This window comes from Citrus clementina, unplaced genomic scaffold (assembly GCF_000493195.1).
Source record: "Citrus clementina cultivar Clemenules unplaced genomic scaffold, Citrus_clementina_v1.0 scaffold_1, whole genome shotgun sequence".
Taxonomy (NCBI): Eukaryota; Viridiplantae; Streptophyta; class Magnoliopsida; order Sapindales; family Rutaceae; genus Citrus; species Citrus x clementina.
This window is the reverse complement of record NW_006263303.1, coordinates 25,216,644-25,233,835: the sequence shown is the minus strand read 5'-3', so window position 1 is coordinate 25,233,835 and position 17,192 is coordinate 25,216,644. Positions and strand designations below refer to the sequence as shown.

The following is a 17,192-nucleotide window of genomic DNA, read 5'->3' as shown; positions in this document are numbered from 1 at the left end:
TGACAAGACAGAAGGTTTTGTAAGGAAGAAACCAAATTGCAAGGAAGATCTTTGTATTCCCTCAACAAAAAAAAAAAAAAAGAAAATGACCAAGTGATTGTGATTTTCTTTGAACTTTTCTTCCTCAACCTTCACTTTCACTATTAATCTAAGAATACCAACTTTAATGTTCCTTTTTCGTCATTGAAGAAAATGACTTTACATCACATCGGTGCTCACGGTAAATTATTATTATCACATCGCATAATATGATGTTGTGAAAATGACCTAAAATTAAGGCTTATTAAGATATAACCCCCACTTGTCACTTATTACTCTTTTTTTTTGTTACTTTTTTCTCAAAATGTGGGAGATTGTGGAAAGTCCCAATGGATTTAACTCATGATTTGCATTTATAAAAAAAAAAAAAAAAAAAAATCCTAATTACATTAAAGTCCTTCAAACTAAGAGACAAGAAGATTATGTATTTTACGCTTACAGACACAATGAAATATTTTAGCATAGAAGAAATTAAGAAAACATGAGTAAACATGAGGATCTTTTCTTAAGCTTAGGTCCAGTGCCCGCTCCTAAAGAATACAGACAAGAAGACAAATTCTGAATTGTGTTTCTGAATTAATACTTGATACAAAATAAGCAGTCAATAAATATCTTATGGAGAAAGATTCTTCCTTGGATCGTGTTGGAAAAAAAATCAACAATAGAAAATTCAAAACTTTTGCGTATGGGAATGTGATGATATACCGGCAGTTAACAAATGGGAACTTAATAAAGATGTCCAAAAGTCCGACCAACTTCATCAAATTATGAACATTCTTTTCAGAGTTATTAAGCCGTTCGGTCACAACAAGCCCGCCTCAAAAAGATGTCTCCGTCTCAAAGTCTCATCTACTAGCTTGAAAGTCTTTTTCACAAGTTTCGGATCAAGGGCAGTGGTTCTGTAGATTTTGAAGACCCGGTCTACGCGATCAGGGGCTGTGCTTTGAAAATACAACTCTTCAAATTTCTTCTTGACAAACCTGAATGGAGAGTTTAGAACATGGAATCATCATTGGGACAATGAACAAAACTAGGCAAATATTTAAAGCTCTAAATCATCTCTACAAATGCCAAATTTTTCAAAAGCATTCCAGTTTGGCACATTTTAGGCAATTTTAAGTCACTATAAATAGAGAATTTATCATAACTTCTCCTTCCGGCCAGACTAACTACTCCCACGAGCTATAGACATAAGGATAAATAAAACTTTAATGTCAGGTGCCAGCTTACCGCAACCCCAAATTTTGAGCATCAGTCACTGTTATCAATAGAGTATGCTCTTATGTATGTGTTTGTAGCATTTAACCAATATTTAAGGTTATTGTGAAAAGGAGGCAAAGTTATATTTCAAGCAGAAACTGCTTTTTGTGCCCAAACTTGCCCTATATCAAGTCAAAATAACTATAAAAACATATAATAATTCTTACTCATATGCGTGCTCAATCTCTTGCTTTCCTGTTGAAGCTGGCTGGTAATCTTTGAACCACTCACACACATTCAGTGGCACCTATTAAATGTAGATAATCAATAACCCAAACTTGATATAAATTTTCCACTCAAATATAAATGTGAACTAATCTATTAACACGTACCTTTAGAACCTTCTTTTCAAATATATCAAATTTGTTTAGAAACAGCATGAAGGAAGTTTTCTGCAAAAAAGAACCAAAATATCTTTAAAAAAAAAAATTTCCAACTGTCTGCCAATGCATGCCCGAAACATGCTCACACGCAACAAATGCAGTAATATGCAAAGCAGAAGTGGCACAAAAGAAAACCTCAAAACACGGTTGCTTCAGGACCCAGTCAAAGAGTTCCTTTGTCTCCATCATGCGATTCTTCTGCTCATCCTCAAAGAGTGTCTGATCATACCTGAACCAGCACAATTTTCAGATCAAGATGATACAAAGACAGTTGTTGTGGATCTTAGTCAATCTAGGATTCCACCACAAAAGTTCTTTAATTAGCGTGTGTGTGGTCTACACTCTACATGCACACAGAGCTAGTAGGGATAAATGAAAGCAACGACATTCTTACTCGCTAATTGCAGCACAAAATATTACAGCTGAAACCCCTTCAAATAGATGGATCCATTTCCTTCTCTCATTTCTTTGGCCTCCAACATCAAAGAGTCTATATACCTCACCACTTTTTTTATGTTCTCCAACAGGGCTGCCAAAACATGGCTAACTATTAGTCACTAATAAAACTATATGGCAACATACATGTACTCATGAGTTTGAATTGCTCAAAAATAATACTTTATGCACCATTCTATTATGTGTGCAAAGAAAAATAAACATTGAAACACACCATTTCATACAACTTCATAAGGATATCCTAAATGCTGTTGAGTTTAAATTTATTTGCAAACTTATGATGGAAATAACCATCATCAAATGGCACGGCATCAAGAAAAAGACTTGGGTAACAAATGTATGCAATTTTGAGAAAAAGTTATTGCTGAAGACAAGATTAAGAGTAGTGCTAGATGGTCAGGTCATCAGCCACACTTACACGAAACATTTACCTGAACTGAATCTCTACAACACCAGTTGTACGAACTCTTGCATAGAGAACATCGTCCTGCAACAACAAAATATGATTAAAAAACTGTTGGAAGGAATCATGAAATTCATGCATTTATTTTGTGTGGTTAGAGAATATTGTACACAGGAAGGCTAAAATGTAAAAGGGTAAGTGGCTAATACTCAAAAACTGAGGCAAGAAGTTAATGATTAGAGATGGAATTTAATTTAGCAATCAAACACCCACTATGTTGAAATGTCTCAAGTACTAATATACTATAACATGTGTACTTCTCCAAGCAACCCAAAACATATTGAATGAACAGAAATATAACTCACTAAACTGCTTTAGTTCTATTATATTTATGACCACCAATCTAACAGGACCACTCAATTATTTAAGTAGATATCATCAATTAAGTGTATCTTTAGAAGAAACACGGCAATCATCTATTAGATACCTTCGTTGGAACATAATTTGCATCGGACAGTCTTTGCAAATTTTCCATGAAATAATTTGCACAGTCTGGAAGTTGGAGTTCGTTACCATGAGCATAAGTTTCCTACGCATAGAATGAACTATGAACAAGAATCTTAAAAGTGAAACCAATATAATTTAGACAAGCAATGAGACTGATGCAGCAATCAGCATATGTCTTCTACATTATGCAACAGCCACCTGAATAGCAGGATCAGCCCACAGTGTTTCTATGTCCTCTGCAAGCTCTTTAGTCAGACGTGGATAATCCAACCTGCCTCCAATTTCGGATAATTTTTCACCAATTTCCTGAAAGATAATCCAACTTTAGTGAGTGCACAACATCTTTAACAGACGATAGAGAAAGCAACATATCATAAAAAGACAAAGAATAGAAAAGCAAAAAAAAATTCATCCGATCAGCTATATATTTGATAAACATATATCACAACTTGAGCGGCCATGCAATCTGATTCTTTTTCATCTAGGGAAAAGAATACATTTTTGGACCCAAAAAAGGAGACATAGACACACAAAGGCAATTTATTACATGGTGAATAAAGAATGAATACCTTATTTTCACTGGATACAACAAACTTCATGGAATCCGTTTCATTCTGCGCCAATTCCTTCGATCCATCATACAATACCTGCTCAAGCATATTGACTACAATTTATATTGAAGGACCTCAACTATCAAATTTAGCTGTAAGAAGAAAATTATGACTCATCCCCTTATAGTATTAATATGCTTGACTATTCACTGCTGATGCCACACACTCTTAACTCTTTATTATTCAAAAAGGGAAATAACCAACACACCCTTTCAAGTATTGCGTACTTTTATAGTCTGATAAACATTGGCATGGATGACTGAGATATAGCTCTTTAGTTCTGCCTCATCGAAGCCAGTTTGGAACAAAAGTTTTATCTGCATAGAATTATACGCCAGAAATATATAGATATCAGCATTTTTAGTGCACAAGATGAAACCACTTGCTAAAGGGACTATCATTAATAAGTCTTGCCTGCTTAAAAATTGTTGACTTCCCAGACTCTCCAGCACCTAAACAACATAAAATTTTGATTATATCACAGATCAACCTTAAAGAAAAACAAAATAAAATGCGAACTAACAAACAGTGTTTTCAATTGAAAGTACTGGAAGTAGAATTAAGGCCAGAAAATAAAAGCACAATATAATCAAATTCAAGAAGGTAAAAGCAGAGTAAAGGAGGTGGCAGGAATCTAGGTGGCTGAAGGAGGGCATCAGCATTCAGCAAGGACAGAAAAAAATAATTGTTTGCTAAACATAAATCTCGACCTCATGTTTGCAATCTACTTGTCTACTTCATTACCAAAGGGTGCCAATTTTCTTGTGTAGGTTGTTCACAACTTATCAAAATGTTTTCATTCCTCAAAATGCAGCAAAGCAAAGTAAAAAAAAAACCTTGCAAGATGCCAATATTCTGCCCTCAATAATTGGAATTCAAGTTTAATAAAACTGCAAAATATTTAACCAATTGTATGCATAACAAATGACAATCTAGTGACAAGAAAGGATTGTCTTGTGTTCTACTCACCAAGTAGTAATAGTTTCTGAATATGCTTTTCAGCCTTTGTTTCTTGTTCAATACGTCTTTCAATCTCAGCAGTCTGTAAATGCATAAATGGAATATTAATTCAATCCCATGTTGAATTACTCATCACAATGTAAAAGAGTTATACTTGAAACAATGGGAAAAGGGGCATATAAGTAGTTATTTCATCAACAATAATTCACCTGAGCATTCTCTTCAGAATCTGCTGCATTGTATCGTCTGTTTTTGCTGCAGAGTAAGCCCATATTTTCTATTAAAATAGACAGCATAGAAGATGCAATGGTCAAGCTCCGCCAAGTGTCATGTGTGTCTTCAATTTGCTTCTATCCTGTTGAATCGTAATTTAATTGAGCTGGCCTGGTCTAAAAGCATATAAGCATTAAGGACTAGAAATATCATCCTCAAACAAACAGCTTAAGCAGTCAAGACCATCAGTCCCTCAAAACATATGAGCATACATTTAATCTCATGATGAACATGTTAGATTCTTGCTGAAATTAGATCATGAATCATGGGACAAAGTAAAAGTCATGTAGTACAGTTGCAAGCTATTGGCTCAACAACCCAAAGCTAGACAAATATACCCAACTCATGCATGAGCAGAAGCCAACATATTTAAGCCATATTTCCATATAGGAGGTACTCAAACCATGAAAATATAATATGCAATTGCCGCAAAACATGGAGTGAAATCAAAAAGCCAAATTGAACAGAAACTTTAAAGAAATTCATCCAAAAATGGTATTGTAATTGATCAACTCAAACATATTGCAGTACTGAAAAATACTGTAAATACATGACAATTCACGTGAATTAAAGTAGAGCTCACTGAAAGAAGCATCAGCTAAAACACGTTGCAGAATGTATAGATAATTAATACCACATAATAAATTGATGCAGACTCCTGCATTTAGCATTCATGCACACAAAAAAGAAACCCTGTTACATTATGTATACAATTAATACAGACAATATTCACATTCAGTTTTAGGCCTCTAGTAATAACTCTTTCGGCCCAAAATTCATACGGGAACCCACTTCAGAATCAAAGTAAATGATAAACAGTGCTAAAATTTACAAAATCCAGCGAGCCAATACAAGTTGTAATCCACCAATTTAGCATGAAATTTTCAAATAATCAGGAAAATACAACTACTGAAAAAATTTTAGCATCACCTGTAGGAAAAAAAATTCACTAAAAAAAGTTAAAAAGAAAAATTAACAAGATAAGTTTTAAGAAAATAATGATATATAAATGACAGTTAAATCTTGATCTACTACAGTAAAAGCAATACAAAGATCTGGGAACAAAACTGAACCCAGCTGACAGAAAACGAAAAGAAAGATCTACAAAGAGAAAAACTCAGGAAAATTCAAAGCTTTACCTGATAAAAATAAAGTCCTATTTAAGCTAAACAGCCAGAAGGGTCCCCGTAGATTTAAGTGATTTTGAACACAGAAAAGCACTTGTTGGTTCTTGGTTGCTGCTCAGTATGGATACCTTGTTATATTCTATGCCAAAAAAAAATTGTTTGTGTGTAACAATTAAAAAATAAATAAATGTGTTTTTGGGGAGCGAAGAGGGAGGCTGGCTGGCTGGCTAATAAATCTTGAAGAGGAGAGAGAGTAAGAGAGAGAAAGAGCGCCGAAAGCTGCGAAGCAATCGACTTCTTCTTGCTTCTCTTGGTTGCTTTCTTTGCCTGTGCTTGCTTGGTTTCAGTCAAAGTTAAAAAGATTTGTTTCAAAGGGCAAAAAGATAATTAAAATAATGTAAAAAAAGAAAAAAAAATATATTACTACTTATATATAGTTTTCTTGGGAAAATAACACAACTCTGTTATGACCAACAAACAAAGTACTCTCTATCTCTCAGTCACTGACTCTACGACCAAACCACATACACTTCGGACTTTTTTGTCTGACCGTGAGACATGTTGCTGTGCAGGCAGTCGTATTGTAAGAGATTTTTGTCTTCTACCCCAGCCCTTTTATCACCGTCCGATTGATCTCCCATGACTTTTTCTTTTTTGTTTTGGAACCCCTGAGAAATGATGCCATTCCTTTCCTGGACGCACGTGCGGGCAACTCGGGTGCCATAGTACCTTAATTGTTATGTCAAATATTCACACTGCACGCAGAGACCAATGTTGGTATTTAATAGTTCCGTTTTTTGGAAAAATGCCGAGGCCCAATCAGATAATCAATTCGGGACCTCTTTTTAAAAAACATTCAACGCACAAGGTGAATTAATCACCGAATCCATTTACGTTTCCGTGTCAATTACTTTGGTAATCAAGCTTTGTTTTTATTTTTTGTTCGCCCGTGCGGTTCTAGATGAAAGTGACTTTGAGAGAGTTGGTAATAATGTGAATGGTAAATAATGATCAACATGTGGAGTAAAAATTTGACCCCTGCAGAACAACTTTTAGAAAGCCGATTCTGTTGACTATTTCCCTTCCTTGAATCTCCAGTTGCATGAATCATGGTATAGATCAATTGATCAAATGTGAAAAATGTGTGCCCTTAGGTTATCGCCTTCGCGTTTTTATTAATTTATTATTTTCACAGTTTTTATATTAAGGATGTGTTTATAATTGAGGTTGAATAGTTGTAACTTAGTAGTTATTAAAGTGTTTGATAAATATTATCTGTTATAGTTTAAAAGTTATATTGATATGATTTTTTATTTTTATAATAAAAAATATATTATATCTTTAATAATATTATTTAAAATTTATATTTACTACGTATTATTAATTTTTATTTTATAATTATAATTTTTTTTACAACAGCTGTAATTTAAAAATTAAGCCATTTTAATCTCAAATATGACCTAAATATACCTACTAGAGAAATAAAAAAGGAGGGAAAAAGGTAATGCAAAAACTATTGCCTAATGTTTCGCGCTAATATTCCTTTTTTTTTTTTTTAAAGAAGAAACATAAATATAAAAGAATCTTAAAGACGTAACTAAAACCGTCGATGTAAGTGTCGTCGGGACGAGCCACGTGATAGGCCCTCATCAGAAAATAGTGTAATAGAACCCATAGCCTCTCGATAAAAAGGCTGCCACGTGGCGCTGTGACTCACCTAGTCATAACCTATGATATGATTAAAATTTAAGTAATAAAAATTATGGGAGAGTGTGGGGGTACTCTGAGTAACTCTTAGGATCATTTGGGCATGCGTGCAACAAAGAATGTCAAGTGTTAATTAATACTGTTAAGGGTCACCAAGGCCCAATGCATCAAATACCTCAAAGAATGGCCCGAAAATAAAAACTTGGGAAGCCGTGGCCAACAATGCTACAACAAGCTAAGGGAGAGGAGCTAATCAGTTCAAGCCGGCCGCAACCATCACCTTATCAGATCCCTCACACAGTTCTTAAAGGTTATTTTAGCACTGCATTTTAAAAGTTAAAACTGCCTGAGTACAATATTAAACAGAAATTTTTATCCCAATCCGGCCAAAACTAGCCGGTTGAGTGGATTTTAATAGAGCCCCTAAATATATGAAATCAGCTCCCATCTCTTTTCCTTTTTTTTTTTCCCCTACAATATAGCATAACCTAGATAAATAATATTTCGTGTAAATAAAACTTCGTGCTTTCCTCAAATCAAAAGTTAGGCAACACTCATCATCAACTAAAGACCTAACAAACATAGATGACATTTACGTGAAGCAAATCATAACCCCAGCTACAGTTTAATGGCAAGTCAAATTTCATGAGCGCACAGAGCTGTTCTCGAATCCAAATTACAGTTGCAATTACAAAATAAATAGAGGTGATATTTCACAAGCTTAATCACAAGGACCCACATAAGAAATTTTTGACAATGCTGTTGAACAGTCCTGGGTTCTCAATTTGGGGCACATGCGATGTGTTTTCTATTATCTCCAACCTTGCCTTCTTCCCGAGAAGCCTGCCACAATTTTTTGATAAAAATTCTCATATGTATGAGTCTCCTAATACAAATTTTTAATGACGTTAAATATTCTTAATTTAATTGTAAGATTATCATCTGGAAAAGACATTTACCATAAATGATATGTAAAATGACTAATAAGGGAAGCAGTTGAATTGAAGCAAGAGTGGGGTTACTTACTCCTTGAGTTCAGTAGCCATCTTCAATGGAAATATCTGGTCTTGGTCCCCCCATACAATCAAAACATCCTATATTTACGTTTTATTACAATGAGGTTAAGAACGATAACATTTATCAGCATCACTATGTAAGTAAAATTTTAAAAATTTTACAGCAAAATCTGGAAAAGAACAATAAATATATATTGCTGTTATGATGAATGTTCCTTCACTTATAATACCTGTTCCAGTGGGGAAAGTGTTACTGTCTCTTCCTTTCCAAGAGTTAGTCCTTTTAAGAGTTCCTTTTTCTCCTGCCTATTTTCCGAGTACAGATTCTGTACATCCATGCATAATTAAATAATCATTTTCTACTTTTTAACTTAAAAATAATTATATCAAAATTAACCTACCTTAAGCACATACGTATCATGTAATCATAAACTTAGTGACGCAATATTTCAGTCTTAACTATGTTATACGAGGCATTTCCTAAATTACAGTAAATTTTTAATGTTATTAAACCACACGGCTTTATAAATCATTAAAAAATAATTATATCCAACTGCACGGCTTAACAGCATATCTGTTACATGAACCAATTTGAATCCAACTCAAATATTTTCTTCTAACTTCCTAACTTTCACCTTAATATATACATAAATATAGGGGATGTTTGTTTCTTCTCTGAAGTATGAATCTTAATTATTTTCAAACATTTATAGTTTTGAATTTGTTTGTTTTCTATCACTTATAATTGATTATAAGATGTTTAGGTTTAAATGAAAAAAGTTAAATATTCTGAATTTTATCTGAATGGCAAAACATTTCAACGCAACTTTTATATTCTCTCGCATAATACCCCTATTAAATAAATTTATTTGCTATTATTTAGATTATTCTTTTATATTTTTATTTATCCCCTTTTTTTGTTATATAAGTGCACTCCACAATTTTTTTTTTTTTTTTGGCGAATGAAAATTTTAAACATAATAGAACTTTAGGCGAGTGTGTTTTATAATAGGTCCATCTTTTTATATTTTTATTTACTATTTTTATAATAGATTTTGAATTTTATTTAATACATTAACTTTAATTCAAATGAATAAACAATTTTTTATTGGCTTATGTAATTAACAATAAAAAATTATCAATAGAATCTACTAAAAATAACATTATAAGTATCATATATTAATGTAAAAAAAAGAATACCCGTGTTAGATATATGTTTTATTGTTTATGCTTTGTTAAGGTAAACATTATCATTTTTTTTACTAATAAATAATTTATTTATAACTTGTCATGTGTTTAACCAATAAATATAATCATCAATCAATCATTCTCTAGTGCGGACACCTTTATTTTTTTCATGCTAACACTGTTAAGCCATGTGGTTTAATAGAGTTAGATTTTAATGCTACTGCATCATTTTATAGTGCATTGAAAATTAACTCCATTAAACCATATCCTTAATAATGTGTCTGCATTAAAAAAAAAAATGAGAGTGATTACACTTGAGATTATATATGTCAAGATATCACATTTCATATGTTAAAAAAAAAACAACTTAATACTTATATTCAGATATTGAAAAAAAAAATATATTATTTAGATATATATTCGGACCAATTTAAATTTCAACTAAATTTAAACCCATTCAGATTTCAGACAAAAAGAAAAAAAAAACAAAAGCTGCCATATTCTATAATTATTACAACAAACTAACAAAAAATAACTAAATTTTTAATCATAAGACAAACGAGCACACATAATTAACCTCAAAAGTTTTAAAAGTTAATTCAAACGAGATCGATTGGTTATAAAAAAATAAATAAATAAATAATCAAGAGAGGTCGACTGGGGGTGAACATTTTTTTATATCGAGATTTTATTTCGTCAGATTGGACCGACCAAACAAGACTTTGTGTGCAACAAATATAATTGTCCACACAAACAAGTCCCACCTAATAGAGCACCAACATTTGTACTTAATATTAAATAACGTATGGCCAATGCACCTCCATTTTGCATGGCACCACCCCCATTCACTATGGGGCCAACAGCGTTATTAATTATTTAGAACCACGAACGATCTTCGACGGTGCCGAAATTTTTAATATATTAAAAAAATATTTTTTAAAAAAAAAAAAAGCACTTACATGGACAAAATCATTGAAGAAAAAATCAGGAACGATGTCGAGATTCTTGGACACAGCTAATCCGGTCAACGTCCTCAACTGCGATGCCGATTCCGGCAACATGAGGTGGTCAATTCTCTCCAAGTTGGCCCTCTTCACCAGGGCTTCATTATCACCCCGTTTCATGTTAACACCGGAGCTAGCTATGACCACTTTCTCCACTCTCTCCGGCCACATTCTCGCCATGTGATACGCCACGAACCCACCGTAGCTCGTGCCCACGACCGAAAACCTCTCGACGCCGATCTTCTCGAGCAGTTTCCCGAGGGAGGCCGCCTGGAAGAGTTCGGTTCTTTGGATAGAGCGTGTGGTGGAGTGGCCGAAGAAGATTAGGTCGGGGACGTAGACGTTGAAGTGAGGGGCGAAGAATTGGACTTGCTTGCGCCACTGCCAGATGGCCTCGGGACCGAAGCCGTGGATGAGAACGAGTGATGGCTTTTTTAGGGTTTTGTGATCGTCCTCAAGTTTTGGACCCCAGAAGTGAAGGGTGGTTTCATCGTCTATGTCGATGGTTTGTGACGAGAGCCCAGCGCTGGCGAAGCAGCGCCGGAGATATATTCTGTACAGAGAAACTAGGCTTAGAAATGAAGGTGCCATCAGGGTTCTCTCTTCCTTTCTTTTTTTGGGGGGGGTGGGGGGTTTGGGTCAGTGGGGGCAAAAGCTAATTAAGAAGCCATGGGAAAGGAAATGAAGGAAAAAGAAGTATCGGTATGGGCTTCTTTGTGAGTGAAAGTGAGTGTTAGGTGATGCGAATGTGATGAGAGCTGCATGTATATTTGAGGATTAATTTGGGAAAATTATTTATTAGGAGTTAATTAATTTTGGTGTGTTTAAAGATGGAGGATACATATATTATATATATATTATGGAGAGGGTTTAATTTTGGTGGTTGTTTACCTAAAGAAACATCAAATAGCAAGAGTATGGAAATTGGGTTGGAGATTTAATTTGTGCAACTTAAGATCTAGTGCTTTCTCAACGTACGAAGAAGCACTACTAACCATATTCCGTCATCAAATCCCTATTTCAATTAAATCCCTCTTTTTGAAAAAAAAAAAACTTTGAAACTTCAAATTTTTATATAGATTGAGATATAACATTTTTGTATCTCTTGGAAACTCAATCCTTCCTGGTTCAATTATATAATTGAGCAGAAGTAGACATTTCACCCGTTAATGAGAGCGGACCATTTATTATTTCTAATATTAATGAAAATAAAAATTTAGATCAAAATTTGAACCGTACCATATATCAATAATAATTTCAACAAAAAATTATGATCGTAGATATTAGTAATCTTCGCATGTAATGTACAATATCAGTGTCAGGAAAAATTATGGAGGAAATACAGTGACTTGTTTCGTGTTGACTTAGTAGTGGAAAGAAAAATTTATAATTTTGTGGGAATAATAAATAGAGAGGTGTGAGTTGGCTTGAAGCTGACCCACTCAACTAACCCTCTTCCGAGTTTTTCACGATCCAAATTATAGCGTGACACTCCCATCTCTTTATAATTAATGTTTTATGAATGATTTTAATTTAATAACCGCAGTTGCAGGTGACACACGTTTGACATGAAGAAATCTAATTGAATTTAATATGAATCTAAGATTTATTGTGTAGAAGAGAAAACTTATATGTTGATTTTGAATTTGGAGTTCATGTTTTTAATTTCTAAACATTTTTTTTGTATTAGGTGTATGATTATGATTTAGTTACTTATACAATTACATGTTTATTTAACAATTAAGTCACAAATTTATAGTGCTCTAAGTGTAACTTGGCTTATTGTAAATATAATTTGTACTTGAATAATATTGCACTTTCTAAATTTTTTATCACAAAAAATTATCCCAAATCATCAATTAATTGGTGAAAAATTTTTACTCTTTGCATTCGTAATAATCTAAATGTGGGCAATAATTAGATAGGAATGTTTCATTGACGACGATTCTTATCCCTTCAATCCTTGTTTCTTTCTCCTAGTACACTCCCTCTTTTAGGAAAAAAAATAATTCACAACTTTACACTTTATTAGTTCGCAATTCGCACAAATCCATGTCAACATTAAACGAAAGTGTGGAGTTTTTAACATCCCTTTTGGTTTTTATTTCCTAAAATACCTGTAATTTAATTAATAAAATACAAACTCATATAAAAAATTAATCATCTTCCCACAAAATTTCAAAGTTAAAATATTATTTCTTTTAAATTTTTATTATAAAATACATATAAATCCTAAAATATTTTGTTCTTAATATATTCTTTATATCTCCAAAACTCTTATAATTTTCTTTAAAAAACATTTTCAATTAAAATTTAAAAATAAATATAAATCATAAGATGGGGGTGGGTGTAAAAAAAAAATTGTTGAAATTTTTTTATTTCAGATTTAATTAAATTTTTATTTAAGACAAAAAATAAATTAATTTTTTTTAATTATTTATGTAATTTCAATTTAATTTAAAAAAAAAAAAGAGAGAGTTTTGTGAGGAATTTTGAGGGGTGCAAAAAAGGGTGGCTTTAAACGAAAATCAGTTGATCCTTACTTTCCATCCTGCAAGAAGAGCTCAGGAGCCTTCATCTCATACGGAAAAACTATTGGAACGAGAGATCTCATCATACAACAAAGACCTGAACTAACTACTCGCTCAATACGCATTAAAAGCTATTCTAATGAATGCCCTTCCATAGCATCTTTGAGTTAAGCTTAGCCCTCTTCATATCCTAAACCCCTAGAATCACAGGGATCGAAGGAGATGGTTGGTATGGCAATTCAGTTAAGTAATTAGTTTTACAAGTTGGGCTCGTATGACTCTTCACATGTATCCAGACAGGTCGAAGATCCAAATCTAGTTTGAGTGTAAAAATAATTAGTTTGATACGTCTACGTACTAAATTCATCGTTTTGATATACCTAATTTGATTTTGGTGTCTCGTCCAAACGAACAACTTGGCTTTTAGAGCCTTCTCGGTCCACAAATATAATAGGAAACACTAAGTTTGATATTTAACCATCTAAATGATTTATCAATACTTTCGCCCCCTAAATTTTATTTTTTCATACTTTAACCCTGTATAATTTACATACATACATATATAGTGCTCGTCGGTGGTTGTTATACCTAGCCATACGGGATTAATGATAATTACCAATGAACTTAATTTTTAAATCGTTATGGGGGTTAACATTCATATATATGGAGAATTTATTTTCTATATTGGCAATGGGCATTCATATATGTTCTAAGAGTATAAAGATTATATACGTTCTCCAAGCGGAATGAATTAAATATAAATAAGAGGGGCGTACGGTACAGTTGCATCACGTCGTTATTCTAAGCACTTAATAAGATTGTTAAATAAATGTTCAATTCCATAAAACAATAACATACCCAATAATTTCTTAAATTGAATATACACATGATAACGATCATTGAGAGACGTTAACGATGCGATATTAGCGATTATTCCACTACAAAAATAAAATAAAATGATGTTATGTCATATTCTACAGTAACCTAGCTAACTCTAATATATGGTGCCTTGTCACATGACATGAGTTGCATGCCCATCCGAATCTTGACACAAACCTACGAACAGCTAAAGCAACCTTGCTATACAATGAAGCTTTGAATACCTTACTTTCATTGGAAACTTAATGAGAATTTATTATGTTGGAAACTTTGAAGGAGGCCAAGCCGTTCGTGGTGACGATGTCGAATAATTATTAGTATTATTATTATTTTTACTTGCGTCGGGTTAAAAGCATGGAATCTGTGTTTTCACCATCACCATTTTTAAATAAAGTACGTTTTACGGTAGCACCATGAATATCAAATAGCAGAGCAATGGCTAATATATCGACAACTCCCGTCGTATGAAAGGTTTCTATGTCCAACTATAAAACTTGGAACAAATTGAAATATCGCCATTACACTAAAATTAAGGGCGAAGAACCAAGTAGACTGACCTAGCAACAAAGCAGAACCAATAGTTTGTAGTCAAAACTGGACTGTTGGTATTCATTCAATCATTGGTATCAAATTAATATCCGATTGTTTCGGAAGGCAGTCGAGAGAATGGAACATGCACGTTCTCAGCTTCAAGACACGAATAACATGATAAAGCTGTTCCTCTCGTCAATCCGGGACAGGCGAAAGTCCCAGGTTGACGCGTGGCAAACACCCACTTTATTATGGGTTGTTTATTAATTAAAAAATATCTTGAATATAATATAATTGCCATTTTCAATTTGAAAGTCTGTGTTATTCGAGAGGGACAAGTCTACGTACAGCTTATAAATATTCCACTAAATTACCTACTGCGAACCTGATTTGTTTTTAGAAATAAAAAAACGAAGGTAAGCTGCCAGATTTTTGACTTAAGGAAAACAGCACGATGACATTCGTGCTCCCACTTTAATCATGGTTAATTAATTCATAAGCTTATCCATATATATGTGTACACTCCTTTTCTTATTGATTTCGAGTATGTTCTAGATTGAAGTGTTGACCCAACTTTTAAGTTTGAACCGTTATAAAATATTATCACGACATAACCATTTTAAATAATGAAATTAAGATTGATTTCCTTCTTTTTTTTTTCCCTTATTTTTTGTCTCCCTCTATTATTTTCATTCCTCTCCTCTCATTTCTTCTAACCAAACATAGGTTACCCGAACTTCTGCTTTAAGCCGTAATCAAATTTGTAATTGATAACTGATTATGATGACGAACAGGAATTAATACAGGATAAAACAATAGAGATTACGATGCCCTTTGCTGTGGATGTCAGTAATTAAGTAAAAGCATGCATGATTATTAAATAAGCATGTTTCAAACCAGAGTCGTTTTAGTCAATCGCTTAATACATATTAATTATTAAAAAGAAAATTGCAATTGCCACAACAGTAACTTAGTAGCAATTGCAATTCAATCCTGCATAGATTTTCGAAATGTGGGGTTTGGTAAATTTTCATGATAGAGAAAATGGTTGTTGCGGGTAGATTGATTTGTTCACCATTTTGATTTGACCCTTTTTTTCTAATGAACGAAGGCAATTAGCATCTTTGATATGTTCGTTAATTGTACATTACTTTCGTCCTGATCCAATGATGCCAATTAAAATTGTTTTAATACTTGCTAGCTCTTTTTCTTCGTATTTAAAGGGTTTCAGATTAGCAAGACAGTGTCCGGGTTCTAGAAGCGTTTACTGCAATTGTACATCATATCAGCAGAGTACAATTTTAATTAGGAACCTAAGCAAAGAAATTTGTACTTTCCGGTTGGTGAGATCTGACCCTGACCTTTCGGCCGGCTTTATCATGTGAAGTTTTGTAATCGTTAACTTAACTAAGGCAATATTAAATTTGACATGCAACTCATTGCCTTGTTTCTCCTCCTAGGAAAAGAGGAAAAGTCACTGTTTTGACAACTATTATTATTATTTCATGTCAAAAAGTTTGCTGCAATGGAGATTTCAATAACGAATTTGTTAAAGAGTCGCTCTTCAGACACTTCTTATCCTTATTTTAGTAGAGATAAGATTTTACTTTTCCTGATTACTATTATTTTTCGTGAGAATTCTAAGGAAAAAAAATAAAATTGTGGCCTTAATTTTTTGCACATTAAAGTTAGAAAATAGAATCATAATTTTATAAGGAATTTGTTTTTTGTTTTAATAAAAGTGTTGCTTTCACGCTTTCTTTAATACTATTGTTTAGGGAAACGAATAGAAATGAAGAAGTGATAATTACCATCTAATAAAGAGACAGAAGTTTAGTTAATCAGAAAAAAAGTTGACAAGTCATGGATAGCTAGTTAGAAGTAGGAAAGGGTTAACATGTCCGTATTGAGTTGTCCCATGGCCCAACAGGTTAAGATCAAACATAGAACCACTTGTTAAATAAACTACATACAATGTCTCAATTAACGTGTGATGTTGTCACTTGACCCTAAACTTAAAACTTAAAAGAAACGGAACAGTTGAATGTCAAGTTGAAGCATATACATGGGCAAAGAGTTAATAGAAAAAGAGCAGCTATTCAAGAATTTTTTCACTCTGGAAATCTTTAATCATATAGATATATCTCAATTTTGTAGCTAGAGATTAAATTGTTTTTCTTTTGCAATTTTCTATAGTGCATGGTCAAGATGTATCTAGTCATTTTCTATCTAACCAAATTAAACTAATCACACAGCTGAACATAACAAATATATAAGGCGTACGTATATGAAATTGACAAAAGTCATTGAATACTCT

At 33.0% G+C, this 17,192-nt stretch overlaps 2 protein-coding genes across 6 annotated transcripts; both read right to left on the bottom strand.

The window, feature by feature from the left end:
* Positions 1-515: 515 nt before the first annotated feature.
* Positions 516-6,404, bottom strand: LOC18055905 (guanine nucleotide-binding protein alpha-1 subunit). 5 transcript variants are annotated; one of them, XM_024177612.1, is made up of 14 exons: positions 6,032-6,404; positions 4,829-5,008; positions 4,629-4,701; positions 4,074-4,111; positions 3,887-3,976; positions 3,618-3,695; positions 3,247-3,354; positions 3,020-3,130; positions 2,570-2,625; positions 2,077-2,211; positions 1,818-1,911; positions 1,632-1,691; positions 1,467-1,546; positions 516-1,019 (listed from the first exon to the last, which is right to left on the bottom strand). In XM_024177612.1, exons 2-14 carry the CDS (start codon positions 4,913-4,915, stop codon positions 842-844), a joined length of 1,188 nt encoding a protein of 395 aa, XP_024033380.1. In that variant the 5' UTR covers positions 4,916-5,008; positions 6,032-6,404; the 3' UTR covers positions 516-841. The 5 variants fall into 5 exon arrangements, with proteins under 5 accessions (XP_024033380.1, XP_024033382.1, XP_024033381.1 ...); XM_024177614.1 differs by having other exon boundaries at positions 4,829-5,003; XM_024177613.1 differs by having other exon boundaries at positions 4,829-4,974.
* A 1,919-nt stretch (positions 6,405-8,323) lies between these two features.
* LOC18055904 (2-hydroxymuconate semialdehyde hydrolase) lies at positions 8,324-11,722 on the bottom strand. The gene is made up of 4 exons (XM_006452912.2): positions 10,890-11,722; positions 8,973-9,068; positions 8,753-8,820; positions 8,324-8,569 (listed from the first exon to the last, which is right to left on the bottom strand). The coding sequence occupies exons 1-4, from the start codon at positions 11,523-11,525 to the stop codon at positions 8,452-8,454; spliced, it is 918 nt and encodes a 305-aa protein (XP_006452975.1). The 5' UTR covers positions 11,526-11,722; the 3' UTR covers positions 8,324-8,451.
* Positions 11,723-17,192: the final 5,470 nt, after the last annotated feature.

What these genes read in the sequence shown, in the direction of transcription:
- LOC18055905 (XM_024177612.1), bottom strand. Translation starts at nt 4,915, where the DNA reads ATGCTGTCTATTTTAATAGAAAATATGGGCTTACTCTGCAGCAAAAAC. An exon ending in ATTCTGAAGAGAATGCTCAG is followed by an intron (nt 4,702 to 4,828) that starts GTGAATTATTGT and finishes ATGCATTTACAG; the next exon opens with ACTGCTGAGATTGAAAGACG. An exon ending in TCAGAAACTATTACTACTTG is followed by an intron (nt 4,112 to 4,628) that starts GTGAGTAGAACA and finishes TATGTTGTTTAG; the next exon opens with GTGCTGGAGAGTCTGGGAAG.
- LOC18055904 (XM_006452912.2), bottom strand. Translation starts at nt 11,525, where the DNA reads ATGGCACCTTCATTTCTAAGCCTAGTTTCTCTGTACAGAATATATCTC. An exon ending in CACTTTCCCCACTGGAACAG is followed by an intron (nt 8,821 to 8,972) that starts GTATTATAAGTG and finishes ACGTAAATATAG; the next exon opens with GATGTTTTGATTGTATGGGG. An exon ending in ATGGCTACTGAACTCAAGGA is followed by an intron (nt 8,570 to 8,752) that starts GTAAGTAACCCC and finishes AAATTGTGGCAG; the next exon opens with GCTTCTCGGGAAGAAGGCAA.